The sequence below is a fragment of the Miniopterus schreibersii genome (assembly GCF_964146895.1).
Source record: "Miniopterus schreibersii genome assembly, chromosome: X".
In the NCBI taxonomy this organism is placed as follows: Eukaryota; Metazoa; Chordata; class Mammalia; order Chiroptera; family Miniopteridae; genus Miniopterus; species Miniopterus schreibersii.
The window spans coordinates 73,562,548-73,585,263 of NC_138104.1; the positions used below are offsets into that span (position 1 = coordinate 73,562,548).

Consider the following 22,716-nt stretch of genomic DNA (forward strand, 5'->3'; position numbering starts at 1 on the left):
TCCCATCCCCCTCAGGACTGTGCCCTGCGGGTGTGTCTGGGGCTTCAGTGAGCTGGACCCGCCCCTTTCCTATTGGGGTGGTGCTCCCGGCTGCAGGAGAGGTCGGCCGGCTCCGCCCCTCCCTACTCAGCTCTGGTTGGCTGGTAGCACCAGTCCCACCCCTCAGACAGTCTACTGCACAGACCCCAATGGCAGCCTCCGCTGGTCTGTCTGTGCAGTGCACGCCGGGAAGGTGGGAACCAGTTCCGCAATCAAACTGGCAAAAGCACAAAGCAACACATAGGCAGAGAGTCCGCCCTGTAAGGTCCCGCCGCCCTTGCTCCAAGGCACCCAGCGGGAGGGGACCCAAAGTCAGCTCCACGCAGCTCTCCACACCACTGGTCTGAGCAAAGCTGGAGCGGCTTCAAGTGCCATCACAGGGCCCCTCAGGGCCGGTCACAGATCCCAGCCTCTTAGCTTAGGGCGGAAGGACACCCTCAGGGCTGGTTGCAGAACCCAGCCTCCCGGCACTGGGAGCTCAGGGTGGGAGGTCTCCCCTCCCCCACGCCATGCAGATTCAGCGCTTTCTGGGGCTCAACACAGTGCCCCACAGGGCGGCAGGGAGTCCCCGTGTGTGGGTGCTCAGCACAGTCCTCTGGTCTCTCACTACTTGGGTGCCACAGGCCTTGGGACAGCCTTCCCTATGGTTGGCACCCCGAGCACCAGACGCCCGATTACAGCCGCCCCTAGAGGCTTTGTTTCCTAGGAAGGCGCTGTCCCCTACTGGACTCACCGCTCCCCTGGGTCCCTCTGCCCTGTGCACGGGGCGCTCCTTCCCCTCTCTGCTCCGGGTGTGGGATCCCCACTTTTGGATGCCGTCCACGGGGCTTTGTAGCCTCTAAGCCTTCAGGCTCGGAGCCCAGCACAGGCTTCAGGGGGACTCCCCCTTCCAAGGGCCCCCTCTCTTACTAGACTCCGTGATGGTTCCTCAGTTCTCCCCACTCACACTTCGTCCACTCAGGTATGTTTCTCTGGTTTTTTTTCAAGCTGGTTACGTAGGATTTTAGGAGGAAATCAAATCAGCGGCTGGAGCGGGGGCGCTGCTGCTTCTCACAGGGCCGCCATCTTCCCTCTACCTCATTTGTTGATTCTTGTATGTGCCCTGACTGGGGCTCGAACTTGCAACCTTGGTGTACTGGGACAATGTTCTAACCAACTGAGCTACCTAGCCAGGGCCTGTAACAGAATTTTTTCAGACCTACAGAAAAGTTGAAAGAATTTTACTTTGAACACTCATATAACCATCAGATTCTACTATTAACATTTTACTGTATTTTGTTTATCACATATCTATTCATTTATTGATTCCTTCTATCCACCCATAAATCCCTATAATTTCTGATACATTTCAAAGTAAGTTGAGGACACTAGTACAGGTCCCTAAAACATTTTGAAATGCCTTTGTTTTATGTCTGTTTACAGTTCTTCCCTTTTTTTTAGGTAAAATTTACATACAATGAAATGTATAAATCTTTACTATGTCATTGGGTGAGTTTTGACATACTCTGCACCTGTGTATCCCAAATGCATATAAATATATAGAACATTATCATCAACCCAGAAATTTTCCTCCTGTACAGGCATGCCTCAGAGATATTGTGGGTTTGGTTCTAGGCCACAGCAATAAAGCAAGTCATAATCTGTTCGCTGATGGAGGGTCTTGCCTTCAATTTGTAAGAAAGGCAACATGTATGAAGAGCAATAAAGTGAAGTACAATAAAATGAGGTATACATGTATTTTTTTTATTGTTGACAGTATTACAGATGTTCCCCATTCCCCCCTTTCTCCCCCTCCACCCAGACCCCACCCCACCCTAGGCCTCCCCCATGGTATCATCTCTGTCCACGGGTTATGCATATGTGCATATATGTTCTTTGGTTAATCTTTTCCCGTCCCCTCCACCCCTCTCCCCACTGAGATCTGTCATTCTGTTCCATGAACCCATGCCTCTGAACCTATTTTGTTCATCAGTTTATTTTGTATGTAAGATTCCACATATAAGTGAAATCATGTGATATTTGTCTTTCTCTAACTGGCTAATTTCACTTAGCATAATATTCTCCAGGTCCCTCCATTCTGTCACAAAGGGTAAGAGATCCTTCTTGTTTACAGCCACATAGTATTCCGTTATGTAAATATACCACAATTTTTTTATCCACTCCTCTACTGATAGGCACTTGGGCTGTTTCCAGATCTTAGCTATTGTAAATAACACTGCTATGAACATAAGGGTGCATAATGTATGTTGTTTTCAACTGTGCTGTGCAGCTTCCCTAACTGAATCACCAGCTTCATTGGCAGTCAGAAGTCAATGATTCTAACTGGGAGGCTGTGCTGAGATCACTATTCCATCATCGACTGATGCTCTGGGGGAGAACCAGTTGTCATTTAACAAGATTTGGTCCTCAGATCCCTTCACTTTGAAAAATTTCACCTGCAAGCATTTCTTCTCCTTTCAAGCAAACATTTGTGAAAGGTGGCCCATTGATTACATGAATTAACTTATTAAGTTAAACAGAGGTGAAAACATTGAATAATTTGTTTGATTTTATTGTAATTCAATGTCAGTAATGTATAAGGGCTAGCATTAATGGCTGCTCTTTTCAGCAGGGACTTTTTCATCTGTATTTGTTTAAAAGTAAAAATAATGTTGCTAAACAGAAAATGAGCTCTAGTCAGTTAGTTGAAGCTCACTCAGATAAGGGCTAAGAGCCAAAATATACACAGAACACTCAAAGGAGTGTGTGTGTCTGAGTAGGATATAGATGAGAAACCCAAAGAGCCTTTGGCCTATTTGAAAAAGCCCTATTAGAGCAGATAAGCTGAGCTACCTCCTCAAAACCCAGGCTTGGGGTACTTTGGTATGCAGCATGAGTCAAGCTATTCCATGATTTGGAGATTGTGAGAGATATTGTAGACTGAATTGACAGAGATACTGTATCAAACATGCCTGTAGCCTTGGTCCTGTTGGTTAGTGGTACTGTTGCTAGCTGGCAATGTGAACATCACCACTAGAATTTCTAATCCAGGAATTTCCAAATTTGAAAGTTTATCAAAAGCACAGACTGGGAGGAAGGTTAAAGATGGCGGTAGACTGAGCGGAAGCTACACTGACACTCTCTGAGAACGAAACTGGAATTACAACTAAAATATAGAAAAATCATCCTGAATAATCAATTGCAACTGAAGAGGAGCTGGAGAGCACCCTCATAACCAAGGAGGAAAAATGGAGACCAAACAGAGACTGGTAGAAAGTGCGGAGCCATGAGAGGGCTGGTTGGGCTCCCACAGGCGGCAGCTAAAGGTCTAGAGGAATATCACAGCTGTGAGGGGTTCCCACTGAGAACTCTGGGGTCTAAACCCCAAGCTGGGCACCCCAGCCCAGAGCACCAGAACTGAGAAAGGTGCCCACATAACATCTGTCTGTGAAAAGCAGCCGTGTTTCTGTCTGCCAGGGAGAGAGAGCTGGAAATGCAGGCACCCTCTTAAAGAGCCAATGTACAAAGTTTCATGTTCAGCCACTTACCTTGGGTTCCAGCAGAGGGAGGGCAGAGTGGAATGGAGCTGTGTGAGGAGAATCTAGGGTTGGAGGCTCCGGAGATAGAGCTCAGAGGGCACCCCTCTGGATTTCTGTGCCAAATAATACCCCTATACTGCAGAGGCAGACATTTACCTTCCAAGCAGCTTTTGCCTGAGGGGGAAGCAGTTGCCCCACCCCACTGGAAAACCTCTTGCCCCAAGGAGTTTCTACAGCCTGAGACTCATTAAGAGACTGATAACAATCGGCTACCCCACCCTGTGGAGTTTCTTCAGCCTGAGGATCATTAAGAGAATCACATTAATCAGCCTGCAGGTGGAGGCAGACTTCAGGGTGCTTTGAGTCTTGGCCTGATCTGCTTTTGGACCTCGGCCTTGGAAAAGCAGACTTTGGTGTGCATCTTGGTCCTGTCCAAATGCACCCAGCCCCAACAGAGGGGACCTCAAGCCTTGGATTGTTGGTATCTCCTAATAGGGTACTCAAAGCCAGTCACAAACAGAGTCTGACATTGGCCTGCACCAGAGACCATTCAAACAGATTGAGAGTCCTAGCACTCCTACCTAATACATAGAAACAAACCCAAATAGGCAGCCAAAATGGGGAGACAAAAAAACAAGCTCCAAATAAAAGAACAAGAGAAGTCTCCAGAAAAAGAGCTAAATGAAACAGAGATAGGCAGACTATCAGATATAGAGTTCATGATACTGATTGTAAGGATGCTCAACAGCATGAAAAAAGATATGGAAACTATGAAGGAAATGAAGAATGACGTAGCAGAAAGAAAGAATACACTGGAAGGAATAAACAGCAGATTAGAGGAAGCTGAGGATCAGATCAGCTAATTAGAAGACAGGGTAGAAAAAATCAATCAGAGATCAAAAGAGAAAAAACAAAAACCAGGACAGTCTAAGGGAGCTGTGGGACAACATGAAATGTAACACTATTCGCATCATGGGAGTACCAGAGGAGGTTGAAAGTAAGCAAGGGTTAGAGAACCTGTTTGAAGAAATAATGGCAGAAAACTTCCCTAACCTGATGAATGAAAAAGTCACACAAGTTCAGGAGTCACAGAGAGTTACAAGTAAGAAGAATCCAAAGAGGCCCATGTCCAGACATATCATAATTAAAATGCCAAAAAGTAAAGACAAAGAGAGAATATTAAAGGCAGCAAGATAAAAGCAATCTGTTACCTACAAAGGGGCTCCCATAAGATTGTCAGCTGACTTCTCATCGAAAACTCTACAGGCCAGAAGGGAATGGCAAGAAGTATTCAAGGTAATGCAAAACAAGGATCTGAAACCAAGACTACTCTATCCAGCAAGGCTATCATTGAAAATAGATGGTGAAATAAAGAGCTTCCCAGACAAAAAAAGCTAAAGGAGTTTACCACCACCAAACCAGCATTGCAGGGAATGTTAAAGGGACTGCTGTAATTAGAAGTAGAAATAGAAGCATTGCAAGCAATGTTAAAAGTACTGCTATAATAAGAAGAAATAGAGAGAGAAACATAGGCATAAAGAATAAAATGGCAATAAGGACATATCAATAATAACCTGAAGGACTTTAAAGGAGAGATCAACAGCAATACAGTCAGAGTCGTGAACTTCACTGGATAGATCTTCCAGACAAAAAGTCAACATAGAAATAGTGACTAAATGGCACACTAGATCAGATGGATTTAATTGATATTTACAGACACTTTACCCCAAAGCTGCAGAATATACATTCCTCTCAAGTGCACATGGGTCATGCTCAAATATAGACCACATGTTAGGACACAAAACCAGTCTCTACAAGGTCAAGAAGACTGAAATCATATCAAGCATCTCAGATCACAAAGGCATGAAATTAGAAATCAACTACAGTAAAAACACTCAAAAACATATGAACACATGGAGGCTAAATAACATGTTATTAAACAATGAATGGGTTACCAATAAGATCAAGAAAGAAATAAAAAACTTCCTGGAAACAAATGAAAATGAACACACAACAACCCAAAATCTATGGGACACAGCGAAAGCAGTCTTAAGGGGGAAGTTCATAGCACTGAAGGCCTACCTTAAAGAGCAAGAAAATTTTTTAGTAAACTATCTAACCCTACAGTTTAAGGAAATAGAAAGCTCCTCTGTGAAGCCATCCAGACCAGGGCTTTTGTTTGCTGGGAGTTTTTTAATTACTACTTCGATTTCATCAGTTGTTATTAGCCTATTCAGGTTTTCTGATTCTTCCTGATTCAGTTTTACATGATCTCACTCTTATGTGGAATCTAATAAACAAAACAGACTGAGGAACAAAATAGATCCAGAGACATAAAAGCATAGAACAGACTGATGAATCTCAGTGGGAAGGCGGGGGTGGGGGAGTGGGTGGGGAGAGAGTAATCAAAGAACTTATATGCAGATATGCCTAACCCATGGACACAGACAATAGTGTGGTGAAGGCCTGCGGGGGGGGGGGGGGATGTGAGGTGGAGGGGATCGATAGGTAAAAAAGGGGGGGATATCTGTAATACTTTCAACAATAAAGATAAATTAAAAAAAAAAAAAACACACAGATTGCTGGGGCCTGTTCCCAGAATTTCTGATTCAGTAGACCTATGGTGGGTCCAGAAAATTTGCATTTCTAACAAGCTCCAGAGAGATGCTGCTGCTGCTTGTTCAGAGACCACACTTTGAGAACCACTGCTTGATTGCATGGATGACTGAATAGGATTCCATGTGCAAGAGCACATTTTCCCCCCTCTGTAACCCTATGGCATTATTTATAGTTGAATGAGAATGGGCACACACCATGTAGGATGTGTTTGCTCTTGCTAAGTTTTAGAATGAAGGGAATACTAGGGAAGATATATACAGGGGTCCTCTCTTATCTGTGGGGAGATATGTTCCAAGACCCCCAGTGAATGCCTGAAACTGTCCAAACCCTAGATATACTATGTTTTTTCATATGCATACATACCTATGATACAGTTTATTTTATCGATTATGCACAGTAAGAAATTAACAACAATAGCTAGTAATAAAATAGAACAATAATAAAATATACTATAATAAAAGTTATATGAGTGTGGTCTCTCTGTCTCTTGAAATATCTTGTGCTATACTCACTCTTCTTGTGATGATATGAGATGATACAATGCCTACATGAGGAGATGAAGTGAGGTAAATGACGTAGGCATTGTGACATAGATTAGGCTACTTTTGCACTCTGGGGCCATTAAGTAAAATAAGGGTTACTTGAACTCAAGCACTGCGATACAGAACAGTCGATCTGATAACTGAGACAGCTATTAAGTGACTAACAGCAGGGAACATATACAGCTTGAATATGCTGGACACAGGGATGAGTCACGTCCTGGGCGGAATGGAGTGGGATGGCGAGAGATTTCATCAAGCTACTCAGAACAGCGCACAATTTAAAATTTATGAATAGCTTATTTCTGGAATTTTCCCTTTAATGTTTTCGGTCTGCAGTTGATCGAAAGTAACTGAAACTACAAAAAGTAAAACCATGGAAAAGGGAGGACTACTGTACACTACCTTTCTTCAACATGCGCAGCAGGAATTTCAGTTTGTACTGGACTTATTATGACCCTGGTTTTTTCACAGTCTTAACTGGTCTTGCTGCAGACAAGGAAAAAACCCAGACCCTAAGCCACATGGCATAGTTTTAATCATCTCTCTCCTGTGTTGGGACCCTTAGAAAGAGATAATATGTGGCTATGGAGACCATACGTCCCAGATTTCCTGGGATAGCTCTGATTTCACATAGTCTATTGTCTTGTTCCCATAAATATAATTGTCAGACCATGTCCTGCTTTTGGGTTCAGAAAATATCGTTCCCATATGCATGGCTTAGAGGCCTTGGTGAGCTAAAAACAAGTCTTCACTTTCTTGAGATTGAGGGGCCAGGGCAAAAGCTTGGCTCAAAGAAAGGGCTACAGAGTTGGGATAATTCTAAGCATTTGTGATTGGCAACAAGCTGCTTGTTGTTTCTTCTTTTTGTGTGTGTGTCTCAGTGGAGTGATTCCTGTTACAGATCCTTGAGTGTTACAAACATGAGATTCTGAGTGCTGAGAGGGATTGAATTGGACCTCTGGCTGCCTCTCTTTTCTCCTTCCTCCACTCTCTGGAAGGACCACACAGAAATAGCCCAGACAGAAGAACCACTCCAAAGAAGGAAATTCCACAACCTTCATTGACCCACCACTCAGTCTAATATTTACCTACTTTCTCTGGCAGGAAGTTCTTCCTTCTTGCTAACACCAGTCCCTCTCATTGCAATTTTAGTTCCTTTTCCCTTGCTCTGCTTTCAGTCAAAATTGAGAACAGCTGGTCCTCACCCTCTACGTTCTTTATGTGCTTAAAAGTCATATTAAACTATTCTTCCTGGGCCTAGGTTTAACCATCCTTGGAGCTCCTTTATTCTTCCTGCATGCATCTGACTTGCCAGCCGTTTAATCATCATTGCCATAGGGAAGCAGCTTAGGCAGTTTGGGCCAACAGTGCAGCAAAGCCTAAAGCTTTATGATTTGTGCTAATGGGCATGCTAAATGTTTAGTGGAGGCTATTTTCGAGCACGCAATTTTGAACAATTTAAAGTGGACTGTACATGGAACCCATTTCCTCTCCCAGCTCCCCCAACAGGGCCTCCTCTTAGCAGCTGAAATGAGTTAGTGGCAATCAGCGTAGAGTAGGAATCCTGTGGTTTCTGCCCTTTCCCTCCTGCCGGTTCTATGGCAGCTAGTCTCCTAAAATGAGCTTTCTCCTTAGTATGGCCAGTAACTGTGTCTTTGGAATCACTTGGGCAAGGGGTGGGTCTAGAAATCACCTTAGCCAAAAAGCAGGAGGTTCTAGTGCTGAAATTCCATGTGAGGTTTAGGAGAGGGTGGGAAGATAAGGGTTAACAGGGATCCATGAGAGAGTGGACCCACAATATTTGCTATCTACAGGACGATTGCACCTCAAAGTGGGACATTCCTTTTTCGCAAGTTTGTGGAGGACTTGTCTGGCCTTTGTGCACTTGGCCTTTGTCTACTGTACCAACTCTGTGAAAGTGATGCCAGCAATCTGTGGCAGAATTCCAGCCTGGGGGCCAGTTTTGTTCCTACAGAGAGGAGAGTAACTTGCCATGCGATGGGATTTTCTGTATCAGGTGGGTTACCTGCCTTTTGTGTGGTGGGGGAGGGCTGTTATCTTGAGTCACGCTGCAGGGTTGGGTCTAGGGCAAATGCCCATGAGGGCAAAATAGATCTAGCTGATGGTACTGCAGAGGAAAGGATTAGGGTCAACTGACATTTGTCCTGTTCTCATCGTTGCACTGTTGGCTCCTCCTTTTAAATCAAACCTTAAAAGCTGTTCTCTTCATAAACGCTAGCCAGGCAGCTTGTCTGGCTACAGGGGCAGTTAATGCACTCAGCCATAAAGAAGGAAGGGAAAAGGACAGAGAAGAAAATAGCATTTGTATGAGGGTGTCATTGAAGGCTTCATCACAGATACACTCAAGATGTAGACAGGAACAGAAATTATCTTGGGGTGGGGGGTGGGGAGAGCAGTTTGATTGAAGCATTAGCTGCCTTGGCGCTGAGCCAAGGCAAATTGCCAGAGAACCATTAAACTCTGTGTAATTCCATATAATTCACAGCAGCCACAGGTAATCTGAATCAGACCTGACAAAACTTCCCTATCACTTATTGTTCATTAGTGCTGAATGCATACTACAGGTATTTAAACTTGTTTTAGTCATATCGCGGTGGCCGTATTTTCCAACCCCCCCACGTCAGGAAACCTGGCTCGACAAAGGATTTTTTTTTTCCTGACTTGTGAATTTGTTTATATGAAAAGCCTCATGAAGGTATAAACACTAAATCCCACTTAAACACTGAACAAATGGCCTTTAAGGAAAAAGCTAGTTATATGAGATTGGGTCAGGGAAAACTCTCATTCAGACATTGGTGAGGGCCTCCCCTCCCACCACAAACACCTTTTTGGGGATCTGGAGGAATTGGTTAACTAAGCACTAAATCAAATTAGAATCTGGTTTATGCCCATCGTCTGGGTTTGCTCTTAAACCTTTCAGGAATGGTAGACTGAAAGGGCCTGTTGTAATGTCTGTACACAGGAAGGTGGAGTAGATGTTACTTTGAATTCCCAGATGCTGGGGGCAGTTAAATCCCCCAGCATTCATGATCTGTTTGTGAGGGCTTGTGTATGTTTTAAATTAACTTTCTAAGGCTAGGAATGTTAAAAACTAAGGAGAATCATATATGGGTACAAGGTATTGTTGACATGTACCTAAGTTTACTTAAAAGCTTCATTCCTCCCACCAAATTAAGTGTAACAATCACCTCTGGGCACTCACCACAAACAGGCAACATTTAGCTAAAAAGATAATTATTTTTGGACTATCCTGAGCCAATAATGATAATGCTTTTTTAAAAGCTTGGAGACTTACAGTGCCTTTTTAACCAGAACTCTTTGCATTGCTAGTTAAGGTTCACGAGTAGCAATATACTCATGGAAAACAAAAATGTATTATCACATTCTTGCAGAAGGAAAGATCTTAAACCTAATAGATTCTCTATCTTGGGCAAGTCACTTAATATCCATGAACCTCAGTTATATATGATCAGCAAAGTGAAAATAATGTTACTTGTCCAGAATCAGACAAATGAGTGGGGTGATATCCTGAGATCCCTTCTAAGTCTAATTTCAACCAATATTTATTGAGCAACTACTATGTGCTCAATACAAACATTGTTTTCCTAATTGCCAGTGATAGAGCCATAAAAAGACATTATTCGACTGTTTCTCCTGCTATAATGTAAGTATCCTGACAGAAAGTAAACATATGTAGAAATAAGTGAGATGATACAAAAATGATAAATTTTATGAAGAAAATAAAAGGTAATGTGACGGAGAATGAGAGTTGGGGGTTGGAGAAAGAGAATAAATCTACTTTATGCTGGTGGTCAGGGAAGATCTCTCTGAGGAGGTAACATTTGAGCTGACACTTGAATGATGAAAGGAGCTACATAAGGATCTAGAAAAAAAGAATGTTCTGAACAGAGAGAACAGCAAGTGCAAAGGTTCTGAGGTGGAGATGGGCTTGACCTCTCTGAAGAACAGAAAGTTCAGTATGACTGCAGTGTGTGTAGGAAATGAGGCCCAAAAGGCAGACATGGCCAGATTATGTAGGGCTTCTAATCTGCTGATATTTACATGGTAAGAATCATTCCTTGGTCTCTCTGCCTGATTTAATTAGTGGACATAACTGCCAGATGTTAATGATATGGTGCTTGATGTTTGCCCATAAGAAACCCAGGAAGAGGCACTGGTGGGGGTTAGGGGGAAGGCTAAGGCAGAGAAAACAAGCTCAAATACCTTGGGGGGAGAGAGAGGTGGGAATGGCAGAGTACCCAGGAGAGATGGTTAGGGAGGGCTGGAGAAAGATTAGAGGGAGGAGGAAAAGCAGCAGAGTGACCTTGGCTATGAGGAACACCTTCAGTGCCAAGGTTTGTGGAGTCCACTGTCAGAAGGGGTCAACCATTAAAGAAAAAGGGAGAGGGCTCTACCCTTGTGTTTAAAATTAAGAGAAGTGAGAATGAGCAGGGACTGGAGCTAAAAATCTGGTTCTTTCTTTTCATCCAGCCTTAACCTGAAAAGCAAGCCTGCTACCAGGAGAAAAGTTTCCACACTGCTTTCCCCATTATGATTCCCCAGATCTTAGATGCCCAACATGTCCTCCTTCATTTTCTTCTCAAACAAATCCTGGCATTGCAATCCATGCACTCTGATGTAAGAGTCCCGACTTAATGCCAACATAAAAACAATTGAGTACATTTGCTCTTTCTTTTTTCTTTTTCAATTGTGGAATCTCAGATTTGTTTTATCTGATGCATCTTGCTGAAATAGTACGTCACTTCTCAGTCTCTGTGTGAACAGGAGAGTAGCTTGGGCCAGAACAGTGTGATGACTTACTTATTCTTAGCCTTGCAGCAATCTGTGAAAGCAGCAGTAAGTGTGTTAACTTAATATCCTAGAGTTGGTAAAGAATATTATTGTTATTGCCTATACAACATATATGTATACTTTAGTAAGTTATTTCTGTGGAAGTTGTTTGCGTTGATAGCTGTTATGCAGAATGATGGGAGGCAATTAAGTGCTTCTTTATACCCTCTTTATGTAACACCGTTCAAAGGGCTAAGTGAAGAGCAAAGATTAAAATCACTCCTGAAGAAAGGAGGCCTGAGCAGAGGCAAACAATGTACTGGGAGCAGAATGCAGGGCCCCAGCTGTGAAAAAGAGAAAGCTAGCCACCTCTCCCTTCATCTTCATCCTATAGAGGGCACACAGGTGTGTAGTAAGCTGTACAAGTGGTTTCCAGACAGTATAGCAGGCTTATTGGCTTCCAGGGGCAGACTTTTGTCCCTTCCCTGATGGGTGTTAGTCCTTTTCCAGTCAGAAATGACTAGTGTTGGGTTATATGTACTCTTTAAAAACTGTCTTTGGCTTTTTGCACAATGGGTTATAAATAAATGGTTTCAGGGAACCAGCAATGAGTTATTGAATGAACCTGGTTTGGGGATGGTTCAGATTCCAGATATTTAATCACATCCTCTTGGGCTGAAAGTCTGTATGTAACTCATTCACATTCAGCTGGAAAGTTAAAAAGATACTTTTGATGAACTTGAGGAATAGTTTTAACATTGACATTGGGTTATAGTGGAGAAATAAATATTATATTAACCCAAGTAGAATTATTTTTAATTCTCTCTAGTAATCTGCTGGAATATAACACTCATTTATGTTTTAATTAAAGCATTTCTTACAAGCATTTGTGCACAGTTCATAAATGTCAATAGGTTAATGTATCCTATTTCCATTGTTTTTATATTAAATAGTATGAGAAAGACTGTTGGACTTTTCTGTCATCTAAGGTTACTCACTAGATTTTCACACTGTGCTCTATTAATGCTGGGTAGCATCATGGACTATCTGGTTTGCCTTAGACTGTTTTTTCAAAAATTTAGCTCAATTTTATTAAAATAGACATTTAAATGACATAAGAAAAAGGACTGGAAGAGGAAACCATCAAAATATTACTGACTATCATGTCTGATTGGGAGACTATGAATGATGTAAATAGTTTTTTATGTTTTCCTCTACTTTCCAAATTGTCTGCCCGGATCACACATAACTTTGTGTAAATTCCTTTTAAATAACACCCATTTGTTTACTTTAATAGAGGTGATTATAAAGAAAAGAGCAGAAGGAGACCTACTCTCTTATTACCCAGAAAATTCTGTTGGCATTTTAAAAAAAGTAACATATAAACATCGAGGACCTAGAGAAGTATAAAAGTAATAGATTAATTTTAGTAGATTAATTAATAAACGGTAGTCTGTTTATCCCCTCCATCCATCTCTCTGAAACATAAACACAATTAATAGTTTCCTTCAAGGGGGAAAAAAGAAACCAGTGTCTATCAGTACTAATAGATCTATCTCATTAAAAAAAATTTTAACCCTATACAAGGGAGCTAATATTATGGTTGTATATAGTGAACTCTGTTGCTGTCAACTGCTTCTAAAAGTCAAGGAGCAAAGTCTTTAGCATGCTACCATATCCTTTCCTCCAGTTTCTCCCACCCCAGTTCTCCCTGAACTCTATCTACCACATCAGCTTTGCAAGGTTCTTTGCTCTCTTGTTCCACTGAAATTCAGCTAATAAGCTTATTAGACAGCCAAGAAGCATAGGCAATCCAATAGGAGGCAGTAATGATACCTGAAGAAGAGATAGTTGTCTGTGTGACAATGGCCTGACCAGAAGTTCTGCTTCTCTGAGTGGGTATGAGGAACTCTGAGGACCATGACAAAGTGATATATCTGGGATAGGCAGGAGGAGCAGAAAATAGATAGTTCCAAGATTGGGTGAGGAATTGATTTTGTTTTTATAAGATAAAAATTGGTTGGTGATTTTTTTTTTTTAAATTTCACTTTTACCAGTTGGCATGTTTGTCTTCATTTTCATTCCTATTGAAATTATCCACCTTAATGGAAGGAGTGGGGCAGGAGAATAGTGTTTCAAAGCAGAGAGGAACAATGGGAATTCATAAATTATAGCCCTATTGTGAAGGTTTACCTTTTAAGTGAAATGCTTTGCCTTGATTAAAGCTATGAGTATGTGAAAATAGTACTTGATGGTTGGTCCCTACCTCAGAAATGTAATCTGTATAGTCTAGTGGTCTTTATTTTTTAAGTTGTTTTTTAAAGTAAGGAATAATTGATATATGCAGTAAAATGCACAAATCTCAATGAATTTTTAGATGTGTATATTTTCATGTAATCAGCACCCAGGTCAATATGTAAAACATTTCCAGGACCCCTGAAAATTACACTCCTGTGCCTTCATAATCAGTACACTCTCTCCAGAGATAACCACTATTCTGAGTTTTATTGCCATAGATAATTAGTTAGCTTTGTCTGTTCTTGAACTTCATATAAAGTAGAATCATATAGTATGTATTATAGTCTGATCTCTTTCAGTTAATGTAATACTTCTGAGATTCATCCATTTTGTTGCATTCATCAGTAGTTTGTTCTTTTTTATTGCTGTATATTATGCAATTTTACATGTGTGTGCTTTGATGGACATGTAGGTTGTTCCTATTTTGTCTATCATAAATAAAGCTACTATGAACAATCAAGTCTTTTGTGGATACATGCACTTTTTTCTCTTGGGTATACCTAAGTGTGGAATGCCTGAGTCCAAGGGAAGGTGCACAGATTTCTAAAGTGGTTGTATGATTTTACACCTCCACCAACAATATAGAGTTCAAATTGCTGTACGTTCTTGCCAGTACTTAGTATTTTCAGTCTTTTTAATTTTAGGCATTCTGGTCATTCTGGTAGATGTGTAGTGATATTTTACTGTGATTTTAAATTGTATTTCTCTGATGAAAAATGCTATTGAGCAACTTTCATATGCCTATTAAGCATTTGGCTCTATTATTTAGTGAAGTGCCTGTTCAAGTCTTTTGCCAATTGTTAATTGGTTATTTTTTCCTTATTGATTTGCAGGAGTTCTTTTTATATTCTGGATATAAGTTTTTTGTCAGATATATGTATTGTGAATATTGTTCCCAGTCTGTGGCTTGTCTTTTCACTTTTTAGTGGCATTTTTTATGAATTTTTAAAATTTAGATGAACTCCTATATAACACACTTTCTCTTATTGTTATTGCTTTTTGCATTCTGTCCAAGAAATTTTTTCCCACAACAATATTTTTTTATGTTTTACTCTAAAAGCTTTATGTATTTAGTCCTGTCATTTAAGGATATAATCTAGCCAAGTTTATTTTAGTAAAAATTTACATCAGTAAAAATATTTTGAGCATATTTCTCCAATATACATAAATTTATTTATGGATGATATAATTTACTACCACCAATATTAAATATTAATAAGGCTTGATTTTTTATTTCTTTAGATAAGCATAAATATAAACAGAAGTTCTAATATTTCCATTCAGTAGATCATCTTGTGAATAATCTGGGATATACACACCCCATTCTGGAGATTATTGTTCTAAATCACCAAAGGCTAACATTTTTGACAAACATTGATATTATTAATGTAAACAAGAGACTTTAGTGTAACCAATTGGCTAGAGTTTACAAAGTGTGAACAGGACCCCAATGGATATATTGCTGATAATGGAAGAAAAACTGAGTTTACTCTCACATAGTGATATTTATTCTACCTTTTCTGACTTCTGGAGCCAGCAGGATGATCTGTTTTTGTAGGACCAAAGACAAATTGACTTTCGGTTGCTGATGTAGGATATAGTGCTTTTGACTCCCTACCCCTTTCCTCACCACCAAATTCCTAGAGTTGAGTTTGGCTCTTGGCTGACTGAGTTTTTGGCATAGATACTTAGAATATGACTTGGGCTAATCTCCACCTCTATATTTAATGATTTTGCATTTAGAGGGCCCTTGTTGTGAGGATTAGTAAATTAGATGGTGATGAAGCAGCTGGGGAGGTGTCTGTAGGAACAGGGTCATGCTATGGTGTACGGCATATTTTCCTTGGTCCAAGGTCAGGGGAGCCAATGGGCTTGATTCACAGAACTTTACATTCTGGAACAGCCCCTTGTAAAATTTGAGCATCTGCTTCTTAGCTGGTAGAGGGAAAAAATATCTTCTCCCTTGATGTCTACCTCCTTGATCTGTCTCCATACAGGGATTACTACTTAGAACCAGGTCTGCTTACATTTTTGTAATTGGTTGGTGTTTTTGAATTCTTCTTTATTTAAGAAAGAGATTTTCATTTTCTGTTCTACCTTTTGGGAAGCTGGAGTAAGGTAGAGAAGATGAAATTAGAAACATCAGAGTTTCTTGTTTTTCTAATTTAGACTACTTTGGAAATTTGAGAGGGATTCTGAAGGGAGAGAGTTGCTACAAGAAACAAGTTAGGGCAGCCAATACGTCTGCAACCTGGAATCAGACTGCTGAAAGTCATGGCAAAGACATTGCAGAGATTTCAAAGCCTGTATCTCCCCTGTCCAGGGCACTCTGATTAATCTCTCCTAGCATGATCAGATTCTAAGGGGCACCAACAGGGTAGAGAGAGCAGACCAGAAACACTCCCCAATCTGTGGTCTACTCAAGATTTCAAACTAAGTTTCAGAATAAGCACAGACTTTATCATTATTTAATGGCCCTACTTCCCAATAGTTAAACTGCTCAAATCCAGCTTATCTCCACCTCTACATTTTCTTTCTATTGATTCTCCAGAAAGACTGAATTGCTGAATGAGTGTCTGAAGTGTTACTAGACATCTCAAAATTTTTCAGAGGGTACTAAAAAGACATTCAGAGGATCTTCTATTTTCTTAAAGCAATGCAACCATTATATTCTGGGTGGGCCTTTTCTATTTGCAAAAAACAAACAAATAAACAAACAACACACATGCACACATCACTTTAAACAAGTAACCATGTTGTTTGCCTCCTTAGACTAGCTGGTTGAAGCAGGAATATGGACTGTTAATTTGGCCAGAAGGTCCTAGAACTGGCCAAGAAAGTTTCAGTCAGTGCCTGATTTTCCAATAAATTTCTTGCAGCAAGCAGAGGTATTTACAGTCATGTCATTGATTTTTAATGCTGCTCTTACACTATTGTTATAAGCATTCAATATTAGTTGGTTATTGTTGCAGATGCTGTTTCTTTAGCTGACTGTATTTTTTTCAAGATAAACCTGATTTAACTTTTTTTTTCCACTTTCTCATATCTTCTAAATTTATTCAAAAGGCCCAAGCAAGTATCTGCTAATATCTAACTAAATGAAAGCTACTAGAAAGCCAGTAAGTGCTGTTAAGTCAATTTTTCTTTGCCTTTACTCTCAAGCGGCCAACTTGTCACTTTGTTGACAGCTATCAGAGCATTTCATGCTGCATTGAAAACCCATCAAAAATTTCTAAATGATCAGCTCATCAGCACAAAATGGGGCTTCAGGAATCTCTTTCTTTCAGTGTCCCAGCTGTGCTTTTTAAGTGTCCCAACCTTGATGGACCACTCTGAAACAATAGATAAAAAATACAGGAAAATGAGATATGAATGTTAATTAGTCCATTTTGAATGAGTGAAACATAGATGAAGGCCAAGTATAATGGGGCAAAAAGCTGGGATTTTCTATGTCAGAAGAAGAATATTGCATGACTTTGCTAACTGTTCACAGGTCACTGAATGTCAGAGCTCCAAGGGTACTCATCTAATCAGATCATCTAGTCAGACCCCTACATTTTACCAATAAGGGTAAAAGAGGCCAAAAGAGGAGAAAGGGATTTGTCTAAGGTCAATCAGCCCTCCAAACTTTCTAGACACCATCTGGCTTTTGATTACATGATCTTTATGCAATCAATGTTCAATTACTTGGGCCACTCACTGCTAGTTTAGTGATCACTTGTACAACCCAAAGTGACACAGAAGTTAACCATCATTTACACTGGGCTTTGTGATGTATGTTTACACTGACATTCCAATGCATCTGGGCCCAATCTGAGAATTCATAACACTTCTAATGAAACAAGAAAGCCACCCTGAAGGTCTGATTCAAGAAAAACTGGAAAGTTGACCAGCCTTACTGAATGGATAGCATAAAATGATACTATATAGTCCCTCAAGCAGGGCATGTTTTTCTCAATGTTTGTTGATTCACACCTTTCCTGGGGCCCAGCCAGAGTTATGAGTGTAGTGGTTGGACAGGGAAAACAAAACTTTTCAGAGAAGAATATACAGGGTGAAGCAAAAATAGGTTTACAGTTATTTGTATGGAAAATAATACAATTAATAAATAATATACAAGAATAAACTCTGTTTCACATACTCAAACTGTAAACCTACTTTTACCCCCTTTTATATATCTTTTACCCTCATTCTCTCCTTCCCTTCCCTTCCCTTCCCTTCCCTTCCCTTCCCTTCCCTTCCCTTCCCTTCCCTTCCCTTCCCTTCCCTTCCCTTCCCTTCCCTTCCCTTCCCTTCCCTTCCCTTCCCTTCCCTTCCCTTCCCTTCCCTTCCCTTCCCTTCCCTTCCCTTCCCTTCCCTTCCCTTCCCTTCCCTTCCCTTCCCTTCCCTTCCCTTCCCTTCCCTTCCCTTCCCTTCCCTTCCCTTCCCTTCCCTTCCCTTCCCTCCCCTCCCCTCCCCTCCCCTCCCCTCCCCTCCCCTCCCCTCCCCTTCCCCTCCCCTTCCCCTCCCCTTCCCCTTTCCTTTTCCTTTTCCTTTTCCTTTTCCTTTTCCTTGCTAGAAAAATGAGCAGCTGCTTTATACTCTATATAAACAAATGTGTAGTTGAGCCATTGACCTGGAGAACTGGCTCTCAGGAGGCAAAACAATAAATGGATCCTAGAAATCTATGTGGAGACAGGGGAGGAGAAAGATTAGTGAACAATAATTTTTAAACGCATAAAAAATCAGGAGGGGTAAGAAGAAATCAATTGTATAGCTCTGTAAATGCTGTGTCTGGGGAAAGACTAGTATGCTGTGTACTCCAAGAGCTCTTCAACCAAATGGCGTTTCATTCCCTGCTCTGGACCAGTCTGGATTCTGGGATTGTGCTGGATGCCCATAATTTGCTGTGTTGTTGTCTGCGAATCTTCACACTTGTGCTAAAGTAGCATTGTCTGTCCTGAGGATGCTGCTGCTGGTGACTGAGAAAGGGCATGGGACAGCAGAATGGGCATGTAGTCAGCCTGAGGCTATAGTCTAAGAAAGAGTTACTGCAAGGACTCAGATAGTGGCAGCTGAAGTGTCAGTAAGAAATGCAAAATGCCTGAACTTTTGCTGCAGAAATAATTAAGCATTTTAGTTTAAAAAGTACTCCTCTTTTATTTTTCTGGCCTACAATAAACAGAGGTCTTGTTGATGTAACAAAGTGTTTAATTAACCTGAAGTGGTACTTAATATCAATACGAATTGAAGGAAAGACTTGCTATGGGAAACAGTAATATGGATAGTTGAGTTGTATGAATAAAAAAATGAGTAGAGTGAATTAAGACTAATGTACATCAACAGGAAAAATCTATTAGCATTCATTAGTTAGATTCCTGTTTGTGGTTGTTAGCATAAGGAAGACTTTTCTGTTGAAAGTCCTGCCTGATGCTGAGGGCCTTTCCATGGATGCCAAAGGAATGAGTCATTTAAATACAACTCCTGAAATTCTAGTACAGCACTTTTTTTTTTTTTTTTGGCAGCAGGCAGCAGGCAGCAGGCAGCAGGCAGCAGGCAGCAGGCAGCAGGCAGCAGGCAGCAGTGACTGTGAAGTAATAATGATAATGACAATGGAAATGAGTGCAATCCTAATTAATTTGCTGAGAGTTGTTCCTCATTTACCAATATTGGCTTGTTTTGAGTGGTGGCCCAGGTACTGGAACAAAGGTATATATATTCAAAGTCACTTGGCTAACCTATAATGTATCAAACAAAGGTTAATTTACACAAAAAAAACAACAACCACAAAAACCCCCACAAAAACCTGTTGGGTTAGCAGCCATAAATTTAATAACAGTCTGTGATTTTACTCAGAATTTCAATTTATTTGATGGGGTTTTTGAAATCCTGAATTAACATTTTTCTCTGCACTAAGGAGGTTGCATCTGCCAAATTGCACATGAGCTGGCCAACCTAAAGCTCAGCAGTATTCTAACTTCCATGGTGTGGGAGAGATTGGAGGGATGCTATTAAAGACTGAGAGAAAGATTGGAGCAAGAATAGAAGTAAGTATAAAAACACCTGTGGCGAAGACCAGTCCATTGTTGCCCCACTTAGAATCTAATTTTCTCTAAGGACTGTGTGGTTTAATCACCCTCACCTCCTTTGCCCTTGGGAAAACAAACAAACAAACAAACACCTCTTCCTGATTCCATCAGTGAGTTGGACCATTTTTTACTTGACCATTTGTGTGGACATATGAACTTTAGATGGTAACCCACCCCTGAGTCTGAGAGTTGTGCGTGCTTTGCTCTTTTCTGTATCTCCAGCATGTTGTCCTGTGCATACTAGAAATTCACTAAAAACTTGAAGAAGGAATTAAATCGATGGATGAGATCACTCCTACCACCATGGATGGAACTGATGTTCCAATAGGTAGAAATCACCTTTGGGGTTGAAGGAATATATTACATATAAAAGTAGCTGTAAGCAAGTACCCTTGGGGGACATTCTGCTGTTTTTCTCTTGCCTACCCCAGTGGCTATTATTTGTGACTTTGCTTTCAATGCCACCCTTCTTGCCAAGATTGTTCTGCTCAATGGAAATTGACTATCTTCTTGCCAAGGTTGCCCTACTCAATGGAAATTCTGAAGGCTGTATTGGAACAGTGAACACCCAGGTTCCCAGCTTTTGGTAAATGCTCACTATGTGCCAGACACTGGAAGCACTGTGCTAGGTACTTGTTGAAGAGACACAGATAAATGATCAATTACTTTGCACATACTTTGTATCTTTTGAATTTGCAATTCCACTCACAGAATATTGAGCTGGAAGCCACCTTCAGAGTCAAACCCCTTGCTATAATAATCACACTTATTGAGGACTTACTGCTCCCAGACACTTCATATACTAACAACCCTGTGAGGTAGGCACTCTTGTTATCTATATTTCACATGTGAGATCCTTGAGATACAGAGATATTAGGTAACTTTCTCAGGGTTACACAGCTAGAAAGTACTAGACACAAGATCCAAACTCAAGTTTGTCAGAGTTCAAAGTCTGCCCAAAGATAGGAAAGGACTTGCCAAAGATAATTTTGCTGGAGTCTAGCTCTTCTGGCTCTAATTTATGTGCACATTTTGCTATGCCATTCTGCTACTTTAGCACATATTGTGGGGTTCCTTCCAAGCATCATTTTTTTATTTAGAAATGCTTGTCTCCCCAGATGGACAGGTTATATTATTACTGTGTTGCCTCTTTCCTCAGGGGCTTGCCCAAGCTTTGCCTTCGGTAAATAATGGCCTGTGATCAGCTTCTTAGCTGCTGCCTGGAGCTTCCTGGAGCCATCCCTCACCCACCTCACCACTATCACCACCACCACCACCACCCTTGCCCTGCCCTGCCCTGCCCTGCCCCACCTTGCCTCAGTACTACTTGTGGCTCAGAGGTTGGGAGAAGCCAGGAAGTAGAATTTCGGAGATTTGCCTCACCACCTGCTTTCTATTTTGTTCTTTGTAACACAGATTGAAGATGGGGGCAAGGCAGCCTTGTCTCAGAAGATGAGGACTGGTGATGAGCTGGTGAATATCAATGGAACTCCATTGTATGGCTCCCGCCAAGAGGCCCTCATCCTCATCAAAGGCTCCTTCCGGATCCTCAAACTGATTGTCAGGAGGTAAGGCACAGGGAGATTCCCTGCAAAGTGCAGGGGCTGCCAAAATCACTTGGTTGGCAGTAGAGCCTCAATAGAGTCATATCTCTATCAATATCACTAAGGAAAGAGGTGTTTCCCGTCAACAGAATTCTGCAGACAACTGAAGAAGAATGTATTAGAAAGGCCTTTGGTTCAAATCCTGACACGGTCACATACTACTTGTGTCCTTTGGATAAATTTATTTTACCTCTGCAAGATTCAGTCTTCTTATTTTCTATTGAGAGTATGAAATGACTCAATACACACCAAGGACCTTCCTAACCCAGCATTTTTCTGTCTTCTTCATAGCAGGCTCCCACTGCTCAACCATGTAGTTTAAAGAGACCCTACCTTCCATGGTAGGCATTCTGGAGACTGTGGCAAATCCTTCGCTAGAAACCCTGCCCTTGAGGAGTGTACAGTCTAGCAGGGGAGAAAAGACACACATGTGACAAATAAATTAGCAATACATTTTTGAAGAAAGCAATTAAAGAGATTTTATATTGTAAAGGGTAATTGTCAAATGGATTGTTCAAACAGATATTGCTATTAGAGTTCAAGAGAAAGAGATCAACTTCAGAAGAGATTGATAGGGTAAGACTTCATAGAGGAGGTGGATTTGAGCTAAAGGGTGGGTAGAATTTGACAAATGTGCTATCAAAAAGAAAAAGGCATTCTAGGTAAGTTGAGTGGCACAAACAGAAGGAAGGCAAGGGAATTTTAGAATATAATCATTCTGCTGCTGCCAAGCATCTGCCCACTGGTGAGCTTTCCATATGGCTGCTGCATCTTTGCTCTGTACTACTGGAACTTATACTTCTTCATGTCTATTAGTTTGTTTTCTATGCACATGCCTAGGCTTCTCGATCTTAAGTATTTTTATTAGAAAAAAATTTTAAAGTGTCTTTCCACAATTTTACTTCCACCTTTGGCTACTACCTCTTCCTTCTTTTGCTCATATTCAGTCTTTCAAAAGAAGATTCTATAAGCACTGTCTCCACTTCTTCACCTACCATTTTGCTTTCTATCCATTGCAGTCTGAATTTGACCCTCAGAACTCCACTGAAATCACTGTCAAAAGCTACATATTACCTCCTAACTGTCAAAGTCAATGGATTATTTTCAGTCTTCGTCACATATGACTTATACATGGCATTTGATCTTGTTGCTATGGATGATGCCCATCTTTGTGAAACTCTCCTTTCTTGCTTTCATGATACCCATTTACTGGTTC

At 41.0% G+C, this 22,716-nt stretch overlaps 1 protein-coding gene across 8 annotated transcripts in view; it reads left to right on the forward strand.

Annotated features, from left to right (window-relative positions):
• The window catches only part of SHROOM4 (shroom family member 4), a 206,410-nt gene that overhangs the window by 74,834 nt on the left and 108,860 nt on the right, over positions 1-22,716 (forward strand). For 2 of the 8 annotated variants that reach the window (XM_081126795.1, XM_081126800.1), the window contains exon 2: positions 21,313-21,464. The exons of 1 other annotated variant lie outside the window; for it this stretch is intronic. In XM_081126795.1, coding sequence (XP_080982921.1) covers positions 21,313-21,464 — 152 coding nt within the window. Of the gene's footprint in view, positions 1-8,657; positions 8,736-16,629; positions 16,717-19,724; positions 19,855-20,118; positions 20,225-21,312; positions 21,465-22,716 lie in introns of those variants that run through there. 5 more of the 8 variants (XM_081126797.1, XM_081126796.1, XM_081126798.1 and 2 more) reach the window with 5 other exon arrangements.